The following is a 21,206-nucleotide window of genomic DNA, read 5'->3' on the forward strand; positions in this document are numbered from 1 at the left end:
GGGGGCGGGGTTAGAGGAGGGGGCGCCCCTCTGTGAGCAGGAGGTAAGTGTTTGCAGGGAGGTTCACGGAGGTGGTGACCCAGAGCTGGCCTGTGAAGGATGAGCAGGACTTCCTATCAGCAGAGGGGAAGAGGAGAAGAAAGTGTCCAGAGTGAGGGGAACAGAATGAGTAGAAACCAAGAGGCCTGGAAGTTCATGGCTTGTTGGGAAAGAGCACAGCCTTCTCTCCAGCCAATGGGTTGCCACAGGTCAGAATGAGAGCCGGGGGAGCCTGCGGTCCAGGAGCCATGCCGCCAGGAGACCGCAGTGGCAGCGAAGCCAAAGGTAAAATGACTGGTGAAAGCACCTGTCACCCCTGACGCCCACTCCTGGACAGCTGCTCCTCCCTCTTCCCAGCGTTTCCCTATTGCCTGCCAGAAGGATCCAAGTCAAAGCCAGACACATTTTTCTGTTTAGTTTCAGTTCTTGTGTCAACAAAAAGCAAATATCCCCACTGTCTTGTGATCACGAGCCGGGACTGTATAACTTCCTCGATGGGGCCAGCTTCGGGGGCCAGGAGCTGTGTTCGTGAACTCCACCATATGGGTGGCAAGAGGTGGGCTCCCACCTTCCTCCTCCCGACCCAGATTCTGCCCCTCACACACTGATCGCAGCCTGGAGGCCTGTCTCAAATCACAACAATCACAGCCTCTGTCTCACACCCTGCCTATCTGTTTCTCCTGGCTTCATTAAGTATTGCCCATTTTGTCTTGACATCGCCCCTAACTTTAATGCACTGCAAACACTGTCTTTTCTTCCCTCCCCCTACATAAATGTATGTAATACTTACTTTTTTGTTGTTTTTCAATTCCTTTTCATTCCCTCTATCTTTTTTAGTGTGAGTTAGAATGGGTTAAGAACAGGTAATAAGAGCTCTGCCTTTCAGACCAAAGCATCACAGACCAAAAAGTTGGTGCCTCAAGGTATATTAAAACTGTTTCTCTTTACAAAGAGCCCAAACCACCTGAGGCCAGCTATTGTGGTCTTTCAATTCAGACCATCTTGAACCAAGTGAGGTTTTTCCGTGAATCCACAACCTGCTAGGTAGTGAGTTGGTACAAAAGGCAAAAGAGTCCAACCATTGACGCCTGACTACCAGTCTCACATCCTTTCTTGCCTCCTCCTACCTCGGCTTTCTGATTCTCTCCTCAAGCACCATTATCTTTTCCCTAATGCATCCTTTGTCTCATATTATGGTCATGGCTTTCTAATGGTTGATTTCAAGTTCAAAGATTCCCTCAGTAGAATATTGAAAGCTCCCTAAGGAAAGATGGAAAACAGAAGTCTTAGTTGAGAATACATTATCACACTCATAGTAATGGCAGTTTAAGAGAGTGCTATGTGCCTATCATTTAGCTAGAAGCTTTTAAATTTTAAAAATGTTTGTTTATTGAGAGAGAGACAGAGAGAGAGAGTGAGAGAGAATGGTTGGGAAGGAGCACAGAGAGAGGAGTGGGAGAGAATCCCAAGCTCCTCACTGTCAACACAGAGCCTGACACGGGGCTCAAACCTATGAACTGTGAGATCATGACCTGAGCCAAAGTAAAAAATCGGATGCTTAACCAATTGGACTACCCAGGGATCCCTTGAAGCTTTTAAATTATTTCCAATCAGTCATCATTATAACTCAATACCATAAATATTTCTGTCCTCATTATTTCACATATATGGAAGAACGCCTAAAGAGATTAGTTTCTTTTGTTTTTTTTTTTACCTAAAATTATGCAACTAATAAACCGTGAAGCCAAAATTTCATTCTGTGATTGTCGCATGAGCCACCCTCTTAAGTAATATATTCTACTACCTCCAAATGCTGGGAAATGGTAATATGGTAGCTGTAGACTGTGGAAAATTAGGTAAAAGGCAGAACCATGATATACTCCCCACCTCAGTAACAAAGGGAAGAAAACCAGGCTCTTTCTCCAATCTTCTTGTAAGGGGGTTTGGGGTCAAACCATGAGCCACAGACAAGCTGATTACAACCTATCTTGCTTACAAATTGTGGACAAGTCTAACGTGTGGCATTCTCATCTTGATGTCAAAAGTAGGACCATGATTTCTGGCAGGAAGACAAAAACAAGGACGGATAATGGGATAAGTATCTCTACCTACTGTCTGCGTGAGAGAAATGGGCACCCTAGTTAATGAGAACAGCACGTGCTCTTATACACCTTGCATTTCTGTGAAGCCACACTCTCCTTGCTTTTTAGAGTACTCACCTTTCCTTCCAAATGATTTAAAAACACCTACCCTTCCCCAATTCAGCCAGGGAAAGGAGCATTAAGTACCTTCCCTCCCCAGGAGCTTGGTTGTGATGACCCCGGGTTTCCAACTCACCTGCATGGGCCTGAGGTATTGCCCGTTCCTGGCCTGAAGGGCAAACCCCCTTTGGCAGGCGATAGCACACTTCATGTGACCTGGGCCACCAGAGGTACAGTTCACCATATCCGCATGATCAAGCAGCAATGGCGCACAGCTGCCCTGCTCTCCACAGGGCTGATGGACACAGCTGGGGATGACAGAAACGACAGCATCTTAGACTAACTCCAAACCAGTGGGCAGCAGCAAAGACTTAGCAGATTCCTGCCTGGAAAGTGCCTCTAAACCAAAGAGAATGATTTTTCTCCAAGCCCAACATTGAACTCATCACCTCCTTCTGTATGACCTGGAACTGTGTGACATAAAATAAACAAGGACAATATCAACTAACAGGTCATGAATGATTAGACAACTTTCTATGGCTCTTCCAGGAAGGAGAACAAAATGGTGACGAGACAAGGTGGGGAACGTGTCCCAAGAGCTCTGGATGGCATCAGAGATGGACAGACCAGAGAGCAATCCTCGAAATGTTTAACAACCAGTCCTAAACAATCAGAGCAGATCCAGGTCAGGAGGCCCCTGGTTGTGTCATACGTTGACCTTTTAGTTGTCTTATTACAGATGGACTCCAGAGAGCCCTGTATCAAAGGTCTGGGTATCTGAGGTAGCAGAAAAGGCAACACTCATTTACTGATTGGTGTGGAATTATTTTTGACAACTGTAGCCACAGCACTACACACCACTGAACATCAGCACTGGCTGATGAGAAACTGAGCCCATGACAGGAAGAGGAAACTCACACATACTAAATCCCTGCCATGCGCCCGACGTTGTGCCAGGTGCTTTGGGGACATCATCTCAGCAGAAGAGCTCTCGGGCCAATCAACCAAGAATGGAAAAGAGAGTTTAACTCCCCAGGTTCAGAGTGACTCAGTCTGGACCATAATTACAGCAAGAGCAAAAAGCTCATTACCCTCTTCCCAAGGCACAAGTGTAGAGATGAAAAAGGAGGGCCTTGGCCCCATACTGTCTGACTTTGGATCCTGGATCCACCACTTAGTATCTGAGTGATTTGGTTGACTTATTCATTCCCCAGTGTTTCAGCCCCTTCCCTCATAAGAAGAGGAAAATAAAGGCACATATCCCAGTGTTGTCATTGTTCCCAGGTTAATCCCCTCTACTGCCCCACTGCCGACGGCCCAAGGCCCACCCTCAGTGGCCTGTTCTCTGTTAGCGGTCCACACTTTTCGTTTTTCCCACGTCTGTACCTTTGTTCAAATTGTTGAGATTTCTAAAAGGCCTTTCTTCTCCAAGAAGCCCCAGATATTTTCCTCCTTTGAGTCTTCCAGGGAAATTTTAAAAATAATTTCCCTCTAACACTTCTATTACTCTATGCTGTATTATAGTCATGGACACATCTGCTTGTTCTTTAATTTACCCATCCTTTGATCTACAAGGCAATTAGGATCTGAGTATCTCCTAAGTGCTAAAACTTCCATCCAGATTATGAACTTCTTGAAGACAAATACTGACTCTGACCCACTTTTATATTCACCATATACCTTGCTGTAGCAAACACAATAAAAGTTGGCTGAATTAAATTTGTTCATGCAGCAAAGTAAGTCAATGGCTACTAAAATGGATAATTTGTTGAATTTTAAAATGACAGATGGGAATCTGAAACACAAAAATAGTATCATCAAACAGTGATTCAACCATCTTGCCCTACTGATTCATTCACTAATAAACATCTACTGAATACTTATTGTTGGCAAGGTATTTGTTTGAGTACTGGGGGTACAATAATTATCAGGCCCTTAAGGAAATCATAACCTAGTTGAGGTGACCAACAAGACATTTTCCTATATTTTCTTGTTTTTGACATTGTTGCCAATGGTGCTATATTTTAGTTGAAATGATACTGTGAATCCCATCATCATTAATTTGTTCTAGGGCCATAACAGGCCCTAGAATTATGTTAGCAGTCAATGACTTCATTAAAAAGCTGGACAATGTAAAAAGTGAAAAATAAAATATTCAAGGGAATATGCACATACCACCTTGAAATAATTGAGAACTGATTTTAAAAGCACTAATCCAAGGGGCGCCTGGGTGGCTCAGTCAGTTCAGTGTCTGACTCTTGGTTTCAGCTCAGGTCATGATCTCACGGTTCATGAGTTCAAGCCCCACAACGAGGTTTGTGCTGACAGTGCAGAGCCTGCTCAGAATTCTCTCTCTCCCTCTCTCTGCCCCTCCCCTGCTCATGCTGTCTCTGTCTCTCTCAAAATAAATAAATAAAACTTAAAAAAAGAAAGCACACTAATTCAAAAAGAATGGATTTGATCTGAATATGCTAAAGTTGCTTCCTCTTATCTTGTAATCATAGGATTTAAGTCATATGTCAGTGTCATTCTTTCTCTTATCTAGGCTTATTAGGTATAGGATAGAGGTACTGGAGTTGAGTGATATGAAAGAAACTTTTTCAATCCTCTGAGTCCCAATTATTCCCTTTAGTGGTATAGTATCCCTCAGATTCATTCCATGGAGTCTTGTGGAAGGAGGAATATATGAATGAGGGGGTAGGGGTTGTTAACTCTCAACACAAATTCCCCACATCCAGTGCTGATAATTGGGTATCCAGTACAGGAGACAAATCTTTGTCCATGAGTCTTCATCAAACCTATTTGGATGAGGGATCTGAAACCTGACCATCCTCCAAGGGATGAGATCAGAACACCTTATTAGGGATGCTACAGAACTCCAAGTTTCATAGATGCTGCATTCTTTGATGTCCACAAGAAAGTAATATTTCTTCAGCATGGTAAACAGAGAGTATGAGAAAACAGAGTCATTAACAGTTCTGGTTCCTGTCAGCTTGTTGCCAGGAAATTAATGTGAAATAGCACGTGCTGTTTGTCAGTGACTCCATCCAATTAATTAATCCATGTCATCATTGAGGACAAATCCGTGCTGAGATAAGACACAGAACAAATACTCTGAATGAGGCTCCTTCCATCAAGATGGGGTTCTATTCACTGCTGTTGCTATAGCTACCGGTGTAAGAAGTCTTTCCAGCATTGGCAGCAAAGGAGGAAGAGTGAGACAGGGGAGCACAGAAGAGGGGGAAAGTGTGGCATGAAATTAGACCAAGAAAGGAAAAAAAAAGGCACCAAACCCAGACCTGTTTATGAAGTGAGAAATGGTTTTAGGGCAGCTGCTGCAAATTCTTTCACTAGCTTACATTTCCATTTGCTTCCTTTTTAAGGAATTTGTTTTATGAGGACGGTGTTTGTCAGGTCATTAGCTTCTGATGGCATCTGGTACCAATTGTAGAATTCTCTCCCCTGTACCCCAGCCCCCCTTTCATGTTTCTCTTCCACCACAAACACTGCTTTTCTGACTGGAGCTACGTCCTCCATTTTCCTGCCCTTCCCATACCTTCTCCTTCCCACCTAGCGCTACAGGAGCTCTCCTAGCAGAAAAATGCTAAGAGTAAAAACAAGTCATCTTAAAACTTCCTACAAGCTTTCTTCTTACAGTCTTTGGACAAATACTAACGAAGGTGGCGGGGCGAAATCTTACAATGCCCCAGAGAGGTGGGAAGTGAGGTATTAATCTTGGTTTGACAAACAAGGAAAATGGAGCTGTTCCGGAGACTGGCCGGGGGCCACACAGCGAGTCAGAGGAAAACCCTGGTGCTGGAGCTCAGAGCTCTCACTCTCTGGCCAGCCTAGACCACAAGGCCCCCTCCCAGGGGGGTCGGGCTGCTCTCTAGTTGCTTTCTTCTCAATTCAGGAGCTAGCAACATGGGCCAGGGGGAGCCAAGAAGTTCCTCACCTCAGCAGGGCAGTCAGGGGCAAATATAGAACATTCCAGAGTCCATCTTAGTTTCCAGTTTTCTTTTTAAATGACAGCAAATCAGATTGTCAATATTTGTCCAGCTGCCACCACCTGCGAGATGCCCTGCTTAGCATGGTTCCTCCATTGGCAACAGCTCCTCAGCCTTCCATCCATTTTTTGCCAGATCTTTCCCCATGCCCCATCACAATGTGTTCTCAGGTAAGGATATGATGAACCCATTCCAATGTGATTCACAGGTATTTCCATACTAACAGGAGATGAAGTTTTAAGCCAAAGGGATGAGTTTTTGATGCTGGAATTTTAAGTCAATAGGCCTTTAAAAAAATCACTCTCTCTAGATGGCCACCTACCCATAATTCCAGCTTTGTTTTTTGTCTCTCCAGTTCTCTGACAAGGCTTCACACTCTGTCTTCCGATCCTCACTCTCCAAGGTCATTGTGTTGGAGGGTTTTAAAAACTTCTTTCAATGAGGAAACCCTGTACAAAATGTATGTTTACCCTGAGCTATCTTCCTCTTGTACGTAACCTGTTTGTGGGCACCCAGGCACAATCCTGATACCATCCTATCGCAATGATGTGTGTGCTTCGTTTGTTGGCTGGGTCTGTAAGTGGCTCCTGTACTTGAGAGACCTCTGTTGACATAGTTTCAGAGAGAACTGGCCCACAGGAGGCAGGCTTCTCAATCATGGTTGTACATTAGATTCATTTAAGCAGCTTTCAAAACATATAGATACCCAGGCTTTGTCCTCTGGAGATTTTGATTCTGAAGGCTTGTGGTGGGATTTTAGCATCTGTGACTTTATAAGTTTCAAAGTGTTTGATGCTCACCAGGAACAAAACCCAGCACCACGAAGGCCTGGTATGTATAACCTGAATGATAGGTCAATAAATTCCAGAAGTCATGACTATAAAATGATGAGGCCGATTCCAAGAGGAGAACCTGGTTGCACTGTTTGATTATTACACTTAAGTGTATTAAGTACCTATTATCACACAGAAGTTGTAAGATAGATCAAAAGCATGCAACATTTTTCCTGTTCTGAAGAACTTTAAACATAGCTGATGAGAGAATAATGAAATCATGTACTACTGATTATAAATTCATGGCCACTTCAGAGAAAGTTTTATCATTACATATGATTTGACCTCAGTGAATGAACAGAATTTGGAAAGGGGAGGGGCGCCTGGGTGGCTCAGTCGGTTAAGTGTCCTGACTTCAGCTCAGGTCATGATCTCACGGTTCATGGTTTCGAGCTCTGCATCGGGCTCTGTGCTGACAGCTCGGAGCCTGGAGCCTGCTTCAGATTCTATGCCTCCCTTTCTCTCTGCCCTAAACCTGCTCATGCTCTATCTCTCTGTCTCAAAAATAAATAAAAAATTGAAAAAAAAAAGAATTTGGAAAGGTGAAAGAGATATCCTGGAAAGTTACCTCCAATGTTTTACAGACAGAAGACAGGCAAGGTAACACTCTCAATGCTTTGACAAAATCACCATTTCCTACTGACCACTGAGAGCTGCAGAAAATTCATTATGTGTGGGTCTCCCAGATTATAACTCACAAATTTAGAGAACCTTAGTGAAAGAAGCCCACATCCATATTTGAAGACAGACTTACAGGCAAGATCCCAAAGCCTGGCTCTGCCTTGTAGGGGGTGGGGAGGAGCAGGGTAAGGCCGACTCCAGAAAGCAGACATAATTCTCTGCAGAGGGAGCAGACAGACCCCAGGGTACACTGCAAGCTGTCCCCTGAGCTATGCCAAATCAGGCACCTCTTTTTAGCTTTCCATTTCTTGAAGCCACTAGAAGGAAGTTGGCCTAGTTTCCAGCCTAGGTCCACATTCAGGAAGCTGGTTTGTCGAGTTACTGACAAATGGGTGAGGTCCTGGCTTTTCTGCCGGCAGCTTTGGTCCGAGGATCCCCTGAGGGCCTGAGCCATCCTAGAGGAATTTCAGGAGACTGCAACAACATTGCAGACTCAATCAGAATGGTCAGTGAAATCCTGCTTCTCCCATGTGAGGCCTGATGGAATATTATGTGCTAGAAGACCCCATCTGCTTGAATGTGAATTCCGGAGGGCCTGGGGGTGACTTTTAACAATGATCTTAGAAGAACCATAGCTTGGTAAAAGTAAAATGGACCTTAAAGATAATTCAACCCGAATTTCTCATTTTAGAGATGAGGAAAAATGAGCCCAAAAGAAACGATGGGATATTCCAGAACACTAAGACTACAATATAACAACAAAGACACATTTAATTAAGCTTTGGCTCGAACTCAAAATCAGGATGACATCAGCTCATGTACTCTTCTCAAGTCAATATCCCACCCTCCCTCAAGCAGCCAGAAAAAGCTGACCACAACTTGATATCTGGAATCTAGGTTAGTTTGGGAGAAAGTGTCTGGTATCTCTACCACATGTTTGACAAACAGCATGGTGTAATGGAGAAAGTAGTAGATCAAGGCCAATGTGACCTGGGTTCAGGTCTTGGCTTGTCCCTGATTGCCTCTATGACCTTGGGCAAGTCTCTTAACTACTCTAGCCCTCTGTCTGCAGATTTGAAAATGATGGGTTTGAACTAGGTTCTCTTAAAGGTCCCTTCCAGCTCTAACATGATTTTTAACTTCCTAGATGAGGTGATGGTGGTATTAGGGTGGGAGTACAGAAAACCCATGAACGGGCAGGATGTGGTAGAGAACCCAAGAAAGTTTCTCACAATCTTTCTTACCCAGTGTACGTTTTTGCTTAATGTCCCAACTTTTCAGTTGCTTAGTTAAACAAAATATTGCAATTTGTTTATCCAAGAAGTGCTACCATTGACCAAACAGCAACCCCAGTGGCTTCTGCAGAAATAGCTCTTTAAAGTGAAACAGTAAAGAGGATCAGATTTCTCACCATTCCCCTACTGCGTTTTATTGATTCTTATTAAAACAAGAGGGTGTGGGCTAAGAAGGAATGTATGCTCTGTATTTGACAGCAGATGGAAGTGTGATGCACAGAATGGAGAGTGGACTGGAAGAGACAGAGTCCTCATTAATCCTGCCTCCACCAACAGCAAAACCAAATAATAATAATAATGGCATCCATCCTTAGAGAGCTTTGCTGTTTCTCCAAACCAATACAACAAGATATGGTCTCTACTCTGGCTTCCCATTCTACCTCCTCCTCAACCTGCCTCCATTTTTGCTTTGTAGGATGGGAACCAGATGAAATGTCAAGTGTAGGTCCATCAGCCTTCTTGGGCAAAACAATGCTGGTGCTTTGAGGGGGTTTTACTGAAGTATCATACCAACTAGGAAGGGAAAATTAATTCAAGCTCTTCTCCTCTGAAGAGTCTCATCTGAGAGGAAATAGGAGGATCTCAATATGAATTCTATTTCTTCCCTCATGACAGAGAAATGATGAATTATTGCACTAGGCAGACTTCTTCCATTCCTGTATTTTGAAGAGAACAGAGGTTCCCCCGCTTCTCTATTGAAGGTTCTGCCCCGAAGTCGGCCTCTTGGGAGAGGTCCATGTCTTCCTAGAATGTGACCTATTTGTAAGTTCAGGACTGGACCCTGGTGACCCCAGTACCAGGTAATTTGCTTCACTCATTTTTAATTCTGGGCACAGTTTTTACCATGCCTGGCTATAACACTAGAAGTCCCATCCAAATGCCCCCTGTCCTTCTAAACAGAAACAGATTTACATCACACAGCCAAAAGCACTCCCTTTCAAAATCCTTGCCTCACCAAGTTTCAGAACCCATGATTTTAAAGTAGATTATAAAATATGTGGAATACCAAAGGAAGAGTCAAAACAATTATTGGCTAATCGGCAGAGGATATGCCTCACTAGCACTGCATCAGGGAAACAGAATCACCCATCAGAAATAACAACATGAGGCGTCTGGGTGGCTCAGTTGGTTAAGCATCCAACCCTCAGTCTCGGCTCAGGTCATGATCTCACAGTTCATGGGTTTTAGTCCTGCATCAAGCTCTGCACTGGTAGCATGGAGCCTGCTTAGGATTCTGTCTCTCCCTCTCTCTTCCCCTTCCTCACTTGAAGAAAGAAAGAAAGAGAGAGAGAGGGACAGAGGGACAGAGAGAGAGAGAGAAAGAAAGAAAAGAAAAACAAACATATAGTGTGTGTGAATTATAAAAGCATTTTTATATATATACACATACACGGACTACATATATACACAAGTATGTACATATTTCCACTTTGTAAAGGCAGTAACCATCTCCACATGGGGCAGTTCCTAATGAGGAGTGATCACTGGAGCCCCCAAATGATTGTACTGCAGACTTCTGCCCTACCAACTCTTCCTCCTTGGTTACCAAAGAAATTATTAATCTGGGAGTGACACTTCCCCAGCCACATTTATAGGACCGGCCTGATGATCTGTGAAACACATATGGTCAAGTGAGGGAACAGCACAGTCCTGCGAATGAAGTTCACGGGCATGAGCTCCCATCTATATCATTCCTAGAACAGTTCTTATAGGGCAGGAAGGGGGGGTAGCGTGGCTTCTCTGTGGCTATTCATAAGTTGTGTAAACTGAGGCCTTGAGGATTTGCAAGCCAGCACCTTGAATGAGTCTCACANTGGACGCCAACAGGACAGCTGAAAATTTAACTCAGTCAAACTGGACACTGCCTGCCCAGAAAAAATCAGATGCCATGGATTAAGAAATCAGTCCCACTCAGGCACCAGTCACAAACCCAAGTTGTGACAGTAAAACCTTGGTTTGCGAGCATAATTAGTTTGGGAAACATGCTTGTAATCCAAAGCACTTGTCTATCAAAACAAATTTCAAAAACCAATGGCTCAGTTGTGATCATGTGACATTCAGCATCATGTACTACTTGTATTGCAAGACATCACTTGTTTATCAAGTTAAAATTTATTAGAAATGCTTCCTTGTCTGGCAGAACACTTGCAGAACAAGCTGCTCGCAATCCAAGACTTTACTGTACTTCTGACTGACTGGCTATAAATCAGAGGTCCTCAGGACCTCCTCCTCAGGTTTGATTAATTTACCAGAGCTGTTCATAGAACTCAGATGTTTACTTACTGGTTATCAGTTTATTATAAAGTAATAACTCAGGAACAGTTGATATAAGCGACACATAAGGACAAGGCATAGGGAAGGGACATGGAAGTTCTGTGCTGTCTCCAGACGTGCCACCCTCCCCAATCTCCATGTGTTCACCAACCCAGAAGCTCTCAGAACACAGCCTTTTGGGTTTTAATTGAGGCTTTATTACATAGGTTTGATTGATTCAACCTTTAGCCCCTCTCTGCTCCTCAGAGGTCAGGGGGTAGGACTGAAAGTTCTAACCCACTAATCATGTGTTTGGCTTTACTGACAACCAGCCCCATCCTGAAGAGCTTTTCCAAAAGTCACCTCATTCACATAACAAAAGACACCTTTATCACTCTCAACACTTAAGAAATTTCAAGGGTTTGGGAACTGTGAGCCAAGAACCATGGACTAAGACCAAATAATAATGCAGAAGTAGAACATAAAACACGTGCTGGGCCCCTTTGAGAATCACCCTCTCCTCCTTGGCTTCCTTTACAAAGAAAGTTTCTGGACTCCCCAACAGAAGCTTCACATTGTTCCCATCATGTCACAATCCGGGAATTTGTCAGTCCTTGGTTAACATCAGATTTGGAATATTACTCCCTTCTGTTCTTTTCTTCCTCCTAGCTTTCCCAAGCCTTGCAATGTCCACAGTTCATGTGCTTATGGAGAAATGAAGGCCCAAAGAAGGGAAGGGACTGTCCTAAAATCAGTTGGTGAGACTGATGATGTAGCCAATGGCAGGAGACAGGGGTCTGGATGTTGGGATTGCTGCCACTTCAATCCCCAGGCTTCCTCTGCCCCCACAGTTAGAGCTACACTGAACTATACACGGCCTGAGACTCATTCCAGCCAGAACTTATAGTCAAATCCATCAACAGTGTCTGTCTACTGGGCAGGCTGGCAAAATGACAGAATCCTGAAAATATTGGTTTGTTTTTATTTTCTGTGCTCTCTCCACTAGCTGCTATGAATATAGACCATAAGGACAGGGCCAGCCCTGAGCAAAATTGAGAAGCAGGTGACATTTTAAACTCATCGTTCTTTGCAGAGCCACCTTTTCTATTTCTTGTACTGCCCCAAACTTCCAGATGCCTACACTAAGTTGCATTTCAGCAGGGCTGTGGTCTATTTTTGAACTGTCAAGGTCTCATAAGAGAATAGTTCTGCTACAGAAAGTTGATAACAGCCTACAACACTTCTACTTCTATTAAATAGTTACTTAGTATTTTAAAGAGACCTTTGAAGATCACCAAGACTTGAAGAAAATAATTTCTAATGGTGAAATTTCAGACACCATGATGAGACATAGAAGAGTCATTATTTCAGTTATTGTTTTGAAACTAGCCTATTCCTTAGAGGTAGGTTCTAAGTCTTAGTAAGTTGTTTGTGCCTCTTCCTAGCTTTTGCCCAAATGCTGCTACCTAACCAGTTTGAAGAATGCATCCCACTAAGAATCATCTCAAACAAGGTAATATTTTAATAAGTGCTTTCTAGAGTAGTCTAGCCATGCACCAATCAACCCCTAAATGAGACCAAGTCCACGATCATTTCATTTTTTCTCTATAACCCTTTGAGAACAAATAGTCGAAGAGACTCAAACCGCTAACTATGCCTCCCAAAGCAGACCTGTTGTTCACCAGGACATCCATCATTGGCCAGAGGAATCAGAATCCTTACCAGTGGCTTCTCCTCTTTTCTTCTTATTTTATGGACAAATCATTCTGGGAAAAGGAAGTTAGGCAAGGGAACAATTGAGTGGCTACAATTCTTTCTTCACTTAAGAAACAAAAACAGATTCAATGTTAATTTGCTAAACTGCTTTGGGGAAGAAGATAATCAAAAGAGTAGAAATGCAATACATATTTCATTTCTATAGTGCCTTTCTCAGCAAGAGAGAACACTTCCCATCATTCTGGAGTATTAAAGCAAACCCTCTGCTAAAAAACAAAAGATAAGGAGCCAACACAAAGGCTTTAACCTGTAGCTCTTAGAGAAAGAAAGAAAGGAGCTCTTCACTTTGTGAAGCTCTCAAAAGTGAGGTCAGATCTGAATGCTTTACATAGAAATGAGCAAGGGAAGGAGAGGCCTAGCAGGGTAGAGAGGCCCAATCCAGGCTGAGAAGGAAGGGAAAAGGTTGGCATTTCAAATCTGAGCTCCAAATAACTGAAGCACAATAAGAATTGGTAAAGTGGTAAAGCAGCAGCAACAAGGGTTCCAGGGAATAATGAAGCATGAAGCCGAATGACGGATAATAGAGATGGAATGATCCTATTACCAAGACCAAGCTCACAAACTGATTACAATGGGGATGGAATGCCAAGGCACTGAGCTGTGCTCTGGCTGTGTGTCCCTGGACCGGGGCTTGGAGGCCTTGTAAACTACCCCCAGCTCTACCCATAATCTACAGAATAACCAAGGAGAAACATTTTGACACCCGAGTCCCAACATCTCCCAAATGGTAAACACAGCCACTTCCTTCCAGAACTTCTTTGGGGATTTAAATTTTTTTCTTATGTTTTATTAATTTTTTTGAGAGGCAGAGTGCAAGCAAGGTAGGGCAGAGGGCAAGGGAGACACAGAGTGGGTAACAGTCTCCAGACTCTGAACCATCAGCACAGAGTTTGACGCGGGGCTGAACTTGCGAGCCGTGAAATCATGACCTAAGACAAAGGTGGATGCTTAACCAACTGAGCCACCCAGGAGCCCCTTCTCTGGAGATTTTAAAGTCATAAGAGTGAAGCTCTATGGAAAAGTTACTCTCTTTTCTACCACATCCCTCCACCCCCAACCAAAATTCCATGTCTATAGTAAATTCTCCAAGGACAGCGGAGGGTGACCCAGAAATCTTCTGTACTTGACTCACTGATGCAAGCTCTGTCTTCTCAGCCAACACATCTACCTTTTCAAGAATAACTTTCTATGGCCAAAGCCATCTTTTTGTCACAGCACAAGGTTTTCATTGAAAGGGAGGTGGAAAGAGATGAGGCAGCTATGGTAAGTCAGCCTGAGATAGCATTAGCCCTGCACATTACCACAGTTCATAAATTGCACACAGGAAGTAAATGATAGTGAATTGATTTTTCTTCTTGGGTTATTCAGTTTTTCAGTCCCAGCTTCAGGAAACAGAATCTTTAGAGACTGTCAGAGACAACTGAGTCGACTAAACTAGTTTACATGTCCATAAATTTGCAGGTGTTATGCATCCTGAGACCTTCCCAACAAAGCCAGATACATATAGTTCTGTTATTATTCAATTTTTTTTTAAGTTTACTTATTTATTTTGAGAGAGAGAGAGTGCTCATGTGTCTGGGAGGGGCAGAGAGAGAGGGAGGGAGAGATAGAATCCCAAGCAGGCTCCACAATGCCAGAGCAGAGCCCAATGCAGGGACTGAAATCACAAACCATGAGATCAAGACCTGAGCCCAAATCGAGTCAGATGCTCAACCAACTGAGCCACCCAGGTGCCCCATGTAATTACTCAATTTTAAAATGATTTGACCCTCTTCTTTACACAAGCATGGTTGACAAAATGTGGCAGGTATGTTAATTATGTATATGCATATTTTTACATTAAATATAGGAAAGTCAGAGGCTGAACTCCAACATATATCCACAATAACAGCCTAATAGCAAATGTTTTTAATACAAAAGGTAAAATCTAAGAGTTGTTCCTTTGAATATAGAATCATACAAGAGCACAATATGTGTGTTCATTATATTTTCTTGACTCAGACTTTATGTCTGAGATTAGTTTGCTCTAAGTAAATAGAAAAATGCAGATTTATGCAGAAAAGAGAAAAGGAAAGGAGGAAAAAACCAGGGGAGAGAGTGCTCTTTACAAAAATATTATACTTAAAAAATAGTACCCTTTTGAGTGGCCCAATCATTTAAAAAGTTATATCATTTTAAAATTTAGTTATACAATTCAATACACATTAACCTTTTCCAAAAGGTTGTCTTGCATAAAGTGAAATACACACAAATACACACACACTCACACATACAATATACATAACCACATTTTACTAGACCAAAATTGCTAAAACAATTAACTCATAATTATACATTATGAAAAGAATCAAGAATATGGATTTTTAAAACAATAACCACATTTTTTTTGATTTTTATATAATATTATGACTTTCCAGGAACCAAATGCTGTTACTGATTAAATTTCACTTTAATGAATAGTAACTCCAGTTGAGCCATGGAGAAGGTGGCTCTGAAGGTGGCTTAGGCTTAGCATAAGGGGAAATGACTTGGGAATAGAACCCAGATGGATATGGATTGCTGATAAAATGGATGTGGTGTAACTAGATAACAGAGGACTGAGGGGACATTCTCTGGTAAGAGAGTTGCTTAGATAATCCACCTACCAAGACCGGGGAATTTCTATGAGAAGACCTTGCTCTTAGAATCATTGTTCTTCCCTTATGCTTTTTTCCCAAATATAGTTTGAGGGAGGGTGGCAGGGTTTTTTGGATGATAGTAGACATGGATATATTTCTGAAGTAGTTTTCCATTTGTATAATGGAACTTTCCTTTACTAAAAACCAATTACTTAGATTCTAGTCTTAGTTTTGCTAACCTCAAATAAGATGAATTTGTACTAAGACTTGGAGTTTTAGTTTCCTCAACTGAAAAATGATTCCTGGCACATTGTAGGCACTTAATAATAAGTATTTTTGAATAATGAATAGTCCATCTCTTTCTATACACAGACATACATGCATACACACATAAAGAAACATACACACACCATAAAGAATCATTGGTTTTACAAATCAATGTATATAAAACTTTTCAAAAACTTTCTTCTACTTGAGTTAAAATACAACAACGCATCTGCAAGGTATACGCTTATACTCACACACATATCCACTCTATTAGACCTAAACTGTCACATGAGTCTACTCTCAATTATCCACAATGATAAAAAGGATCAAAGCATTACTATATATAGTTAACAAAGAAAAAAATGAGAGCGAGAATAAGAGACAGAAGAAAGAACTCAGGTTTCTACATGGACATTCATTTGAAAAGATTAATACCCGTTCAATTTTAGATTAGAATACTTGGCGTTGAGAGGCTATAGTTTAAGGTAAACCTCAGAACCCACTACAATTTTATATTTATGAATATCTATTACTTGTTTTCCATCTCAATCAGAATGTGTATTTATACTGAATAAGTTAATGAGGTATTTATGCTTCATGTTTGCCTTGGACTTAAAAGAGGTTCAAAACATTAAAAAAAAAGAAAATATGCATTTTTACTTAGGTCAAATCTATTTAGAAGTTACACTGAAACATGGTCTGAGGACTCAAGCCAGGAACTTAAAGGAAATCTTAACTGAAACAGAAAAGGCAAAGAACACAAAGGGATTTCTTCTGGGCTATTTGACGAGACCTTTCCTGCCGCTTTGTGATACTAGAAATTCACCGTGTAAATACTGCACTTTTGCCAGTTAGTGTGATGTCATGCTTTCCCAGTAGACGTTAACTGGAGAGACTTGCAGGACAAAGGGGCTTCTCTTCTTGGTTTCCATGTGCTTTCCTCTCCAGGCTTCTGCTGCACTTGATGTCTGACAGAGCATTAATCCAATGGTGCTCACCACATAACGAGTTTCAGTAACCCCTGCCCTCCTCGCACATCTCGGCAAGTTCCACCAGCACCCTAGATGAGCTTTCCAACAAGTCTCAAAGGCACACCAGGGAATGACTTCTCAGAATGTTTCACCAATGTCCAGCTGACAACTTCCCCAAAAGTTTCAGCAGTATGCCAATGGCAGCTTTCTAGCAGTCCCACCAGGGCCCAAACAGGAGCTTCCTAATAAGCTTTGATCAGTACTTCCATGGATGGTTTCCTGATTGCTGGCCCTGCCCATAAAACCTCAGCAAACTTCTCTGCCATCCAATGTGCCATCTCCATACCCTCTCTAATGAGATCCAAATCACAGCCTTAGATGGGGAGATTTCCATATTGCTTCCTTCCTCTGATACTTTTCCTTTGTCCCTAAATGGAATGGTTGCTCCCTTTATCCACCATTCGTCAATTCATTAGGGATCTCTTGACCTCTAAGTAGCTAGTCCTTTGTAGTTAATAACTATTTATATTAAACTTCCCCTATTCTAATTACTATGTCCTGATTGTACCGTGACTGGCCTAGAATGGAACTATAAATGGTACCAGGAGAAAGATTCATGAAGGTAGGATTTGGGAATCAGTTTGGTTGTACCTATGGGCTTGAGTACATGAAGCTCTTTATCAATGGGAAGTGGGATGCTAGTAAGCCATAATACACAGTGGGGTACTTAACAAGCATTACCTTTGGCCAATGGTTGTGAAGAGCCAACAGGAAATAAGTACCCTGGGAGCCTAAGTGGCTGCTATACACCACATGTCATGTCACAGCAGCAAAAGAGAAGAAAGCACACTGAAACTGGGAAGCCAAGCCCTTCCTCCTGCACCATCTCTCCATAACCCTCTCCTGACAAAACCAAACATTGCATCAGCCAGCAAAGGATACATACTAATAAAGTCCTGTTCTAGCATTACACATTCATATGCTGTGAGTGGATTTAGAGTTGGGAAGCAACAAAGTGCTAAGCGGTACACCTTGTAGAAGGAAGAATGGAGACAAAGAGAGGTGGTGTAGAAGCTGCCATGGGCGGTGCTCCTGCCTGGGGCTAACATGGTGCGAAAGCCTCCACATGGATCATTCCTGATTAATCTCGCAAGAATGCTATGAGGTCATTTTTCCCGGCTTCCCACTTAAATTCTGACAATACAGAAAAAATATGAAAACTCTTATCAATATAAAAAACCAAGACTGACAGCTGGAATCTGTGTGGATTCCCTCCTGATTTCAAAATGTATTGGAGTTGAATTGAGAAACAGCATTGGAAGCCAAAGCATGCATTTTTTTCCCCCTGAAAAAAAGCAAATAAGGAATAGAGCCATATTAAAAGAACAAAGGGAAAGGGTCATTCTTTCTTCACTCTCTGGCTTCTCTTGAGACCAACAAACTGGGCACTGCTTTTCAGGGGTCATAGATCTGTTCTTTACCCATCATTCTTCATCAGACTTTCCTGACTTCAAGACATCAGGTCAGGAAGGATAAGGGGCTTGGTCCAGTGAGAGGGGAGAGAGTGGAAGGTAGGGGAGAACCACTGTCAAAGGCCATGGAATCTTAGAAGATAGATGTCCCAAAGGTAAAACAAAACAAAACAAAAATACTACAGGGTCCTAAGGATCCTAAAGGCTTGGGGACCATAAAATAGATTTTCAAAATAAATAGTGCCATGCAGCAATGTGCCCTGGGCTCACTGGCAGTGAAGATAGAGAAATGTTAAAAATAAAAGAAAGGCCATAAAAGAAATAAATATAAACAAACGGAAAGCAGGGATGGAAATTTAAATTCCAGGCAAAGTAGAATAGAAAGCCAAAGGCATTTAATGGGGCAAAAGGGTTGGCACAAGGTAGGATCTTAATAAAGATAAAAGAGTCACAAGCAGTTATGCACATAATTCTGTAACATCAAATTATAAAAATCCAGAGCTGCTTGAAATACAAGGAAAAGTTAAGGAAGCAGAGTTATTTGGAAGATTATAGTGCAACCTTTTATAGAGAAGGTACATGGAAAAATCAATAAAGAGAGAAAGTGCAAATGCTGCAAACAGAGGAGTGGTCAGAAGTTTCAACCACGGTAATCAGTCATGCTCTGGAAAAGGAGATCATGGTCATCTTCAGAAGATTCAACACTGGGAGTCTGATGAATCTACCACCATCTGGTAGGGGCAGAGAAGTTACAATCAATGCTTCCATTGTGTTATGGTCATGTAACTGGAAGAACAAAATTCTGTTGTAGGAGAAAGCACACACGCATCAGCAATTCTTGCCTACTAGTAAATTCTTCTAGACTTGATCGTGTGAATTTCCAAAGTAGATAACAAGAGTCCTGATTAAATAGGTGTCCAGATTTTCTGGAAGTGAATTCACTCACTTAGGCAAAGTAAACTATTAGTACCTGGATTATATCTGGAGCACACTCCAATTTCCACTGCATTAACCACAGAAGTGCTTCCCACTTCACAAAGCCACCAATACAATCCTGGGATGGTTAGCAGAGGTGGGGAGGGGGGGCTCTGCCTGATTCTCCAACTCATGGGATGCTGTGGCAGGTTATGCAGGACCTTCCCCTAAAGTGACTTGAGCTAGAAACAGCCAGGGAGTAGGAGTGAATTGAGCTCTTACAAAGCACTAGGGGCCAAAACCAAGAATACTGAGCTTGGTTTTCAAGATGAATGGCTCATTATCAGTAGACGAAGCCCAAAGGGTCATAAGTTGGGAAGCCATCACAGCAAAACAAGAAACAAGATGAAGGGAAAGATAAAAGCTAAAGGGTCCAAGGTAAGAATCATGAACATCAGTGGAGCACCAGACAAGTTTATTGGCCAGTCAGACTGGTTTAAAGACACAGAGTTACAGGAGGGAGAGGCCACTGGTCATTAATGGTTAAATATGAAATGGACAACACATCCTCTACCGCCAGGCATCTGTCAGCTCTCCCTTGCCCATTTTAGTATTAATGGAATTCAGGTCATAAGGGGTAAGAATGAGGTAGCCAGGAATCCCTCTCACTATGCCCAGAATTTGAGGGTTTCATATTATGATCTATCCACATCTATAATTGGGATTTATATAAAGAAACAAAAATACTTCTATTCTTTGAGTGTATGTAGAGATTTGGATTTTAAATCTGTTCACAAAGAAAATATATGAAATCTTTCAGGTTCCCTGTGTACCAAAATTTACTATATTGCACTGATTTGCTGGCTACAAGGAAAAGCCAATTTGCATGGCTCCTGTCAGTCACATGTGGTTTGGAAATGCTTGTGCATTCCAGATACACTCTGTGTAAACTGGAGAATCATATCCTATTTCTACTGGTTTGCATGCATGCATATAAAACTTGTTTTTCCCACAGTGCCAAATGAAAATAAGTGAGCTAGCAGCACTGATCACAATTAATCAACTTCTTTGTCAGAACTTTACAGCCATGATGGTAAGGGGAATTCTTGTCCCTCAGGTCTAGAGAGGCTACTTCTACTTCTTTTGGTTTGCTTGTTTAGTTCTGTTCCACACAGCATTTAGAGATAAAATCTGTTACTATCATTCAAAACAGTTTCTGATACCTACTATGTGCTAAGTACCAAAAGCCACTGCATGAAATTTCCACTAGAGAGAGCTTGGGGCATGGTGGAAAAGAACAAGTAAATAGTCATCACCCAATGTGAGAGCTCTTTTGGTAGAGAGTGGGTTGTGTACTATGCCCTATGGAAATAGGCAAGGAGTTTGCCAAGATTTCACAGAAGAAGGTGAATCCTGATGATGCAGTATGAGTTTAAGTGAAGAAGGGCTGGAAGGCATTCAAGAAAGTAGGAACATAATGTGCAAAGACACGAAGTTCCTCAAGAACACATGTTTCAGGGACCTGAAAGAAATTCTGTATGGCTTGAGGCCAGAGGTAGGGCCAGTAGAGAAAAACAATTTTAAAACACATAGGAGAGAGGCAAGAATTCCAGTAAACAATGTTATTTTAATAGTCTGCATTCTTGTGTTAACATGTGAAGACGTTTGTTCAGTGAAAATACTTAAGAGTTTCAGATGAACTAATGTTACAACGTCCATCAGCCAGGCTCTATCCCTTATTGCTTCTCTCTTTCTAGCATTTACAATGATACCTGGCACATAGTTAGTACTCAGTTAACATAAACCGCCATTACTAGAGGTGGGAGATGGCCTCTAAGATGGTCCCTAGTGATTCATGCCCTGATGCAGAGCCTTCCCCTTGGGTACAGGCTGGACTTATTGACTCACATCTAATAAAAAGAATATGCCAGAAGCAAT

At 42.1% G+C, this 21,206-nt stretch overlaps 1 protein-coding gene across 2 annotated transcripts in view; it reads right to left on the bottom strand.

Moving 5' to 3' along the window:
- The window catches only part of PAPPA2 (pappalysin 2), a 268,752-nt gene that overhangs the window by 79,117 nt on the left and 168,429 nt on the right, over window positions 1-21,206 (bottom strand). For both annotated transcript variants that reach the window (XM_077763320.1, XM_077763319.1), the window contains one exon: window positions 2,377-2,548. In XM_077763320.1, the coding sequence (XP_077619446.1) occupies window positions 2,377-2,548 (172 nt within the window). The remainder of the gene's footprint in view (window positions 1-2,376; window positions 2,549-21,206) is intronic.

Source organism: Crocuta crocuta, unplaced genomic scaffold, assembly GCF_008692635.1.
Source record: "Crocuta crocuta isolate KB4526 unplaced genomic scaffold, BGI_CrCroc_1.0 scaffold3, whole genome shotgun sequence".
NCBI classification, from domain to species: domain Eukaryota; kingdom Metazoa; phylum Chordata; class Mammalia; order Carnivora; family Hyaenidae; genus Crocuta; species Crocuta crocuta.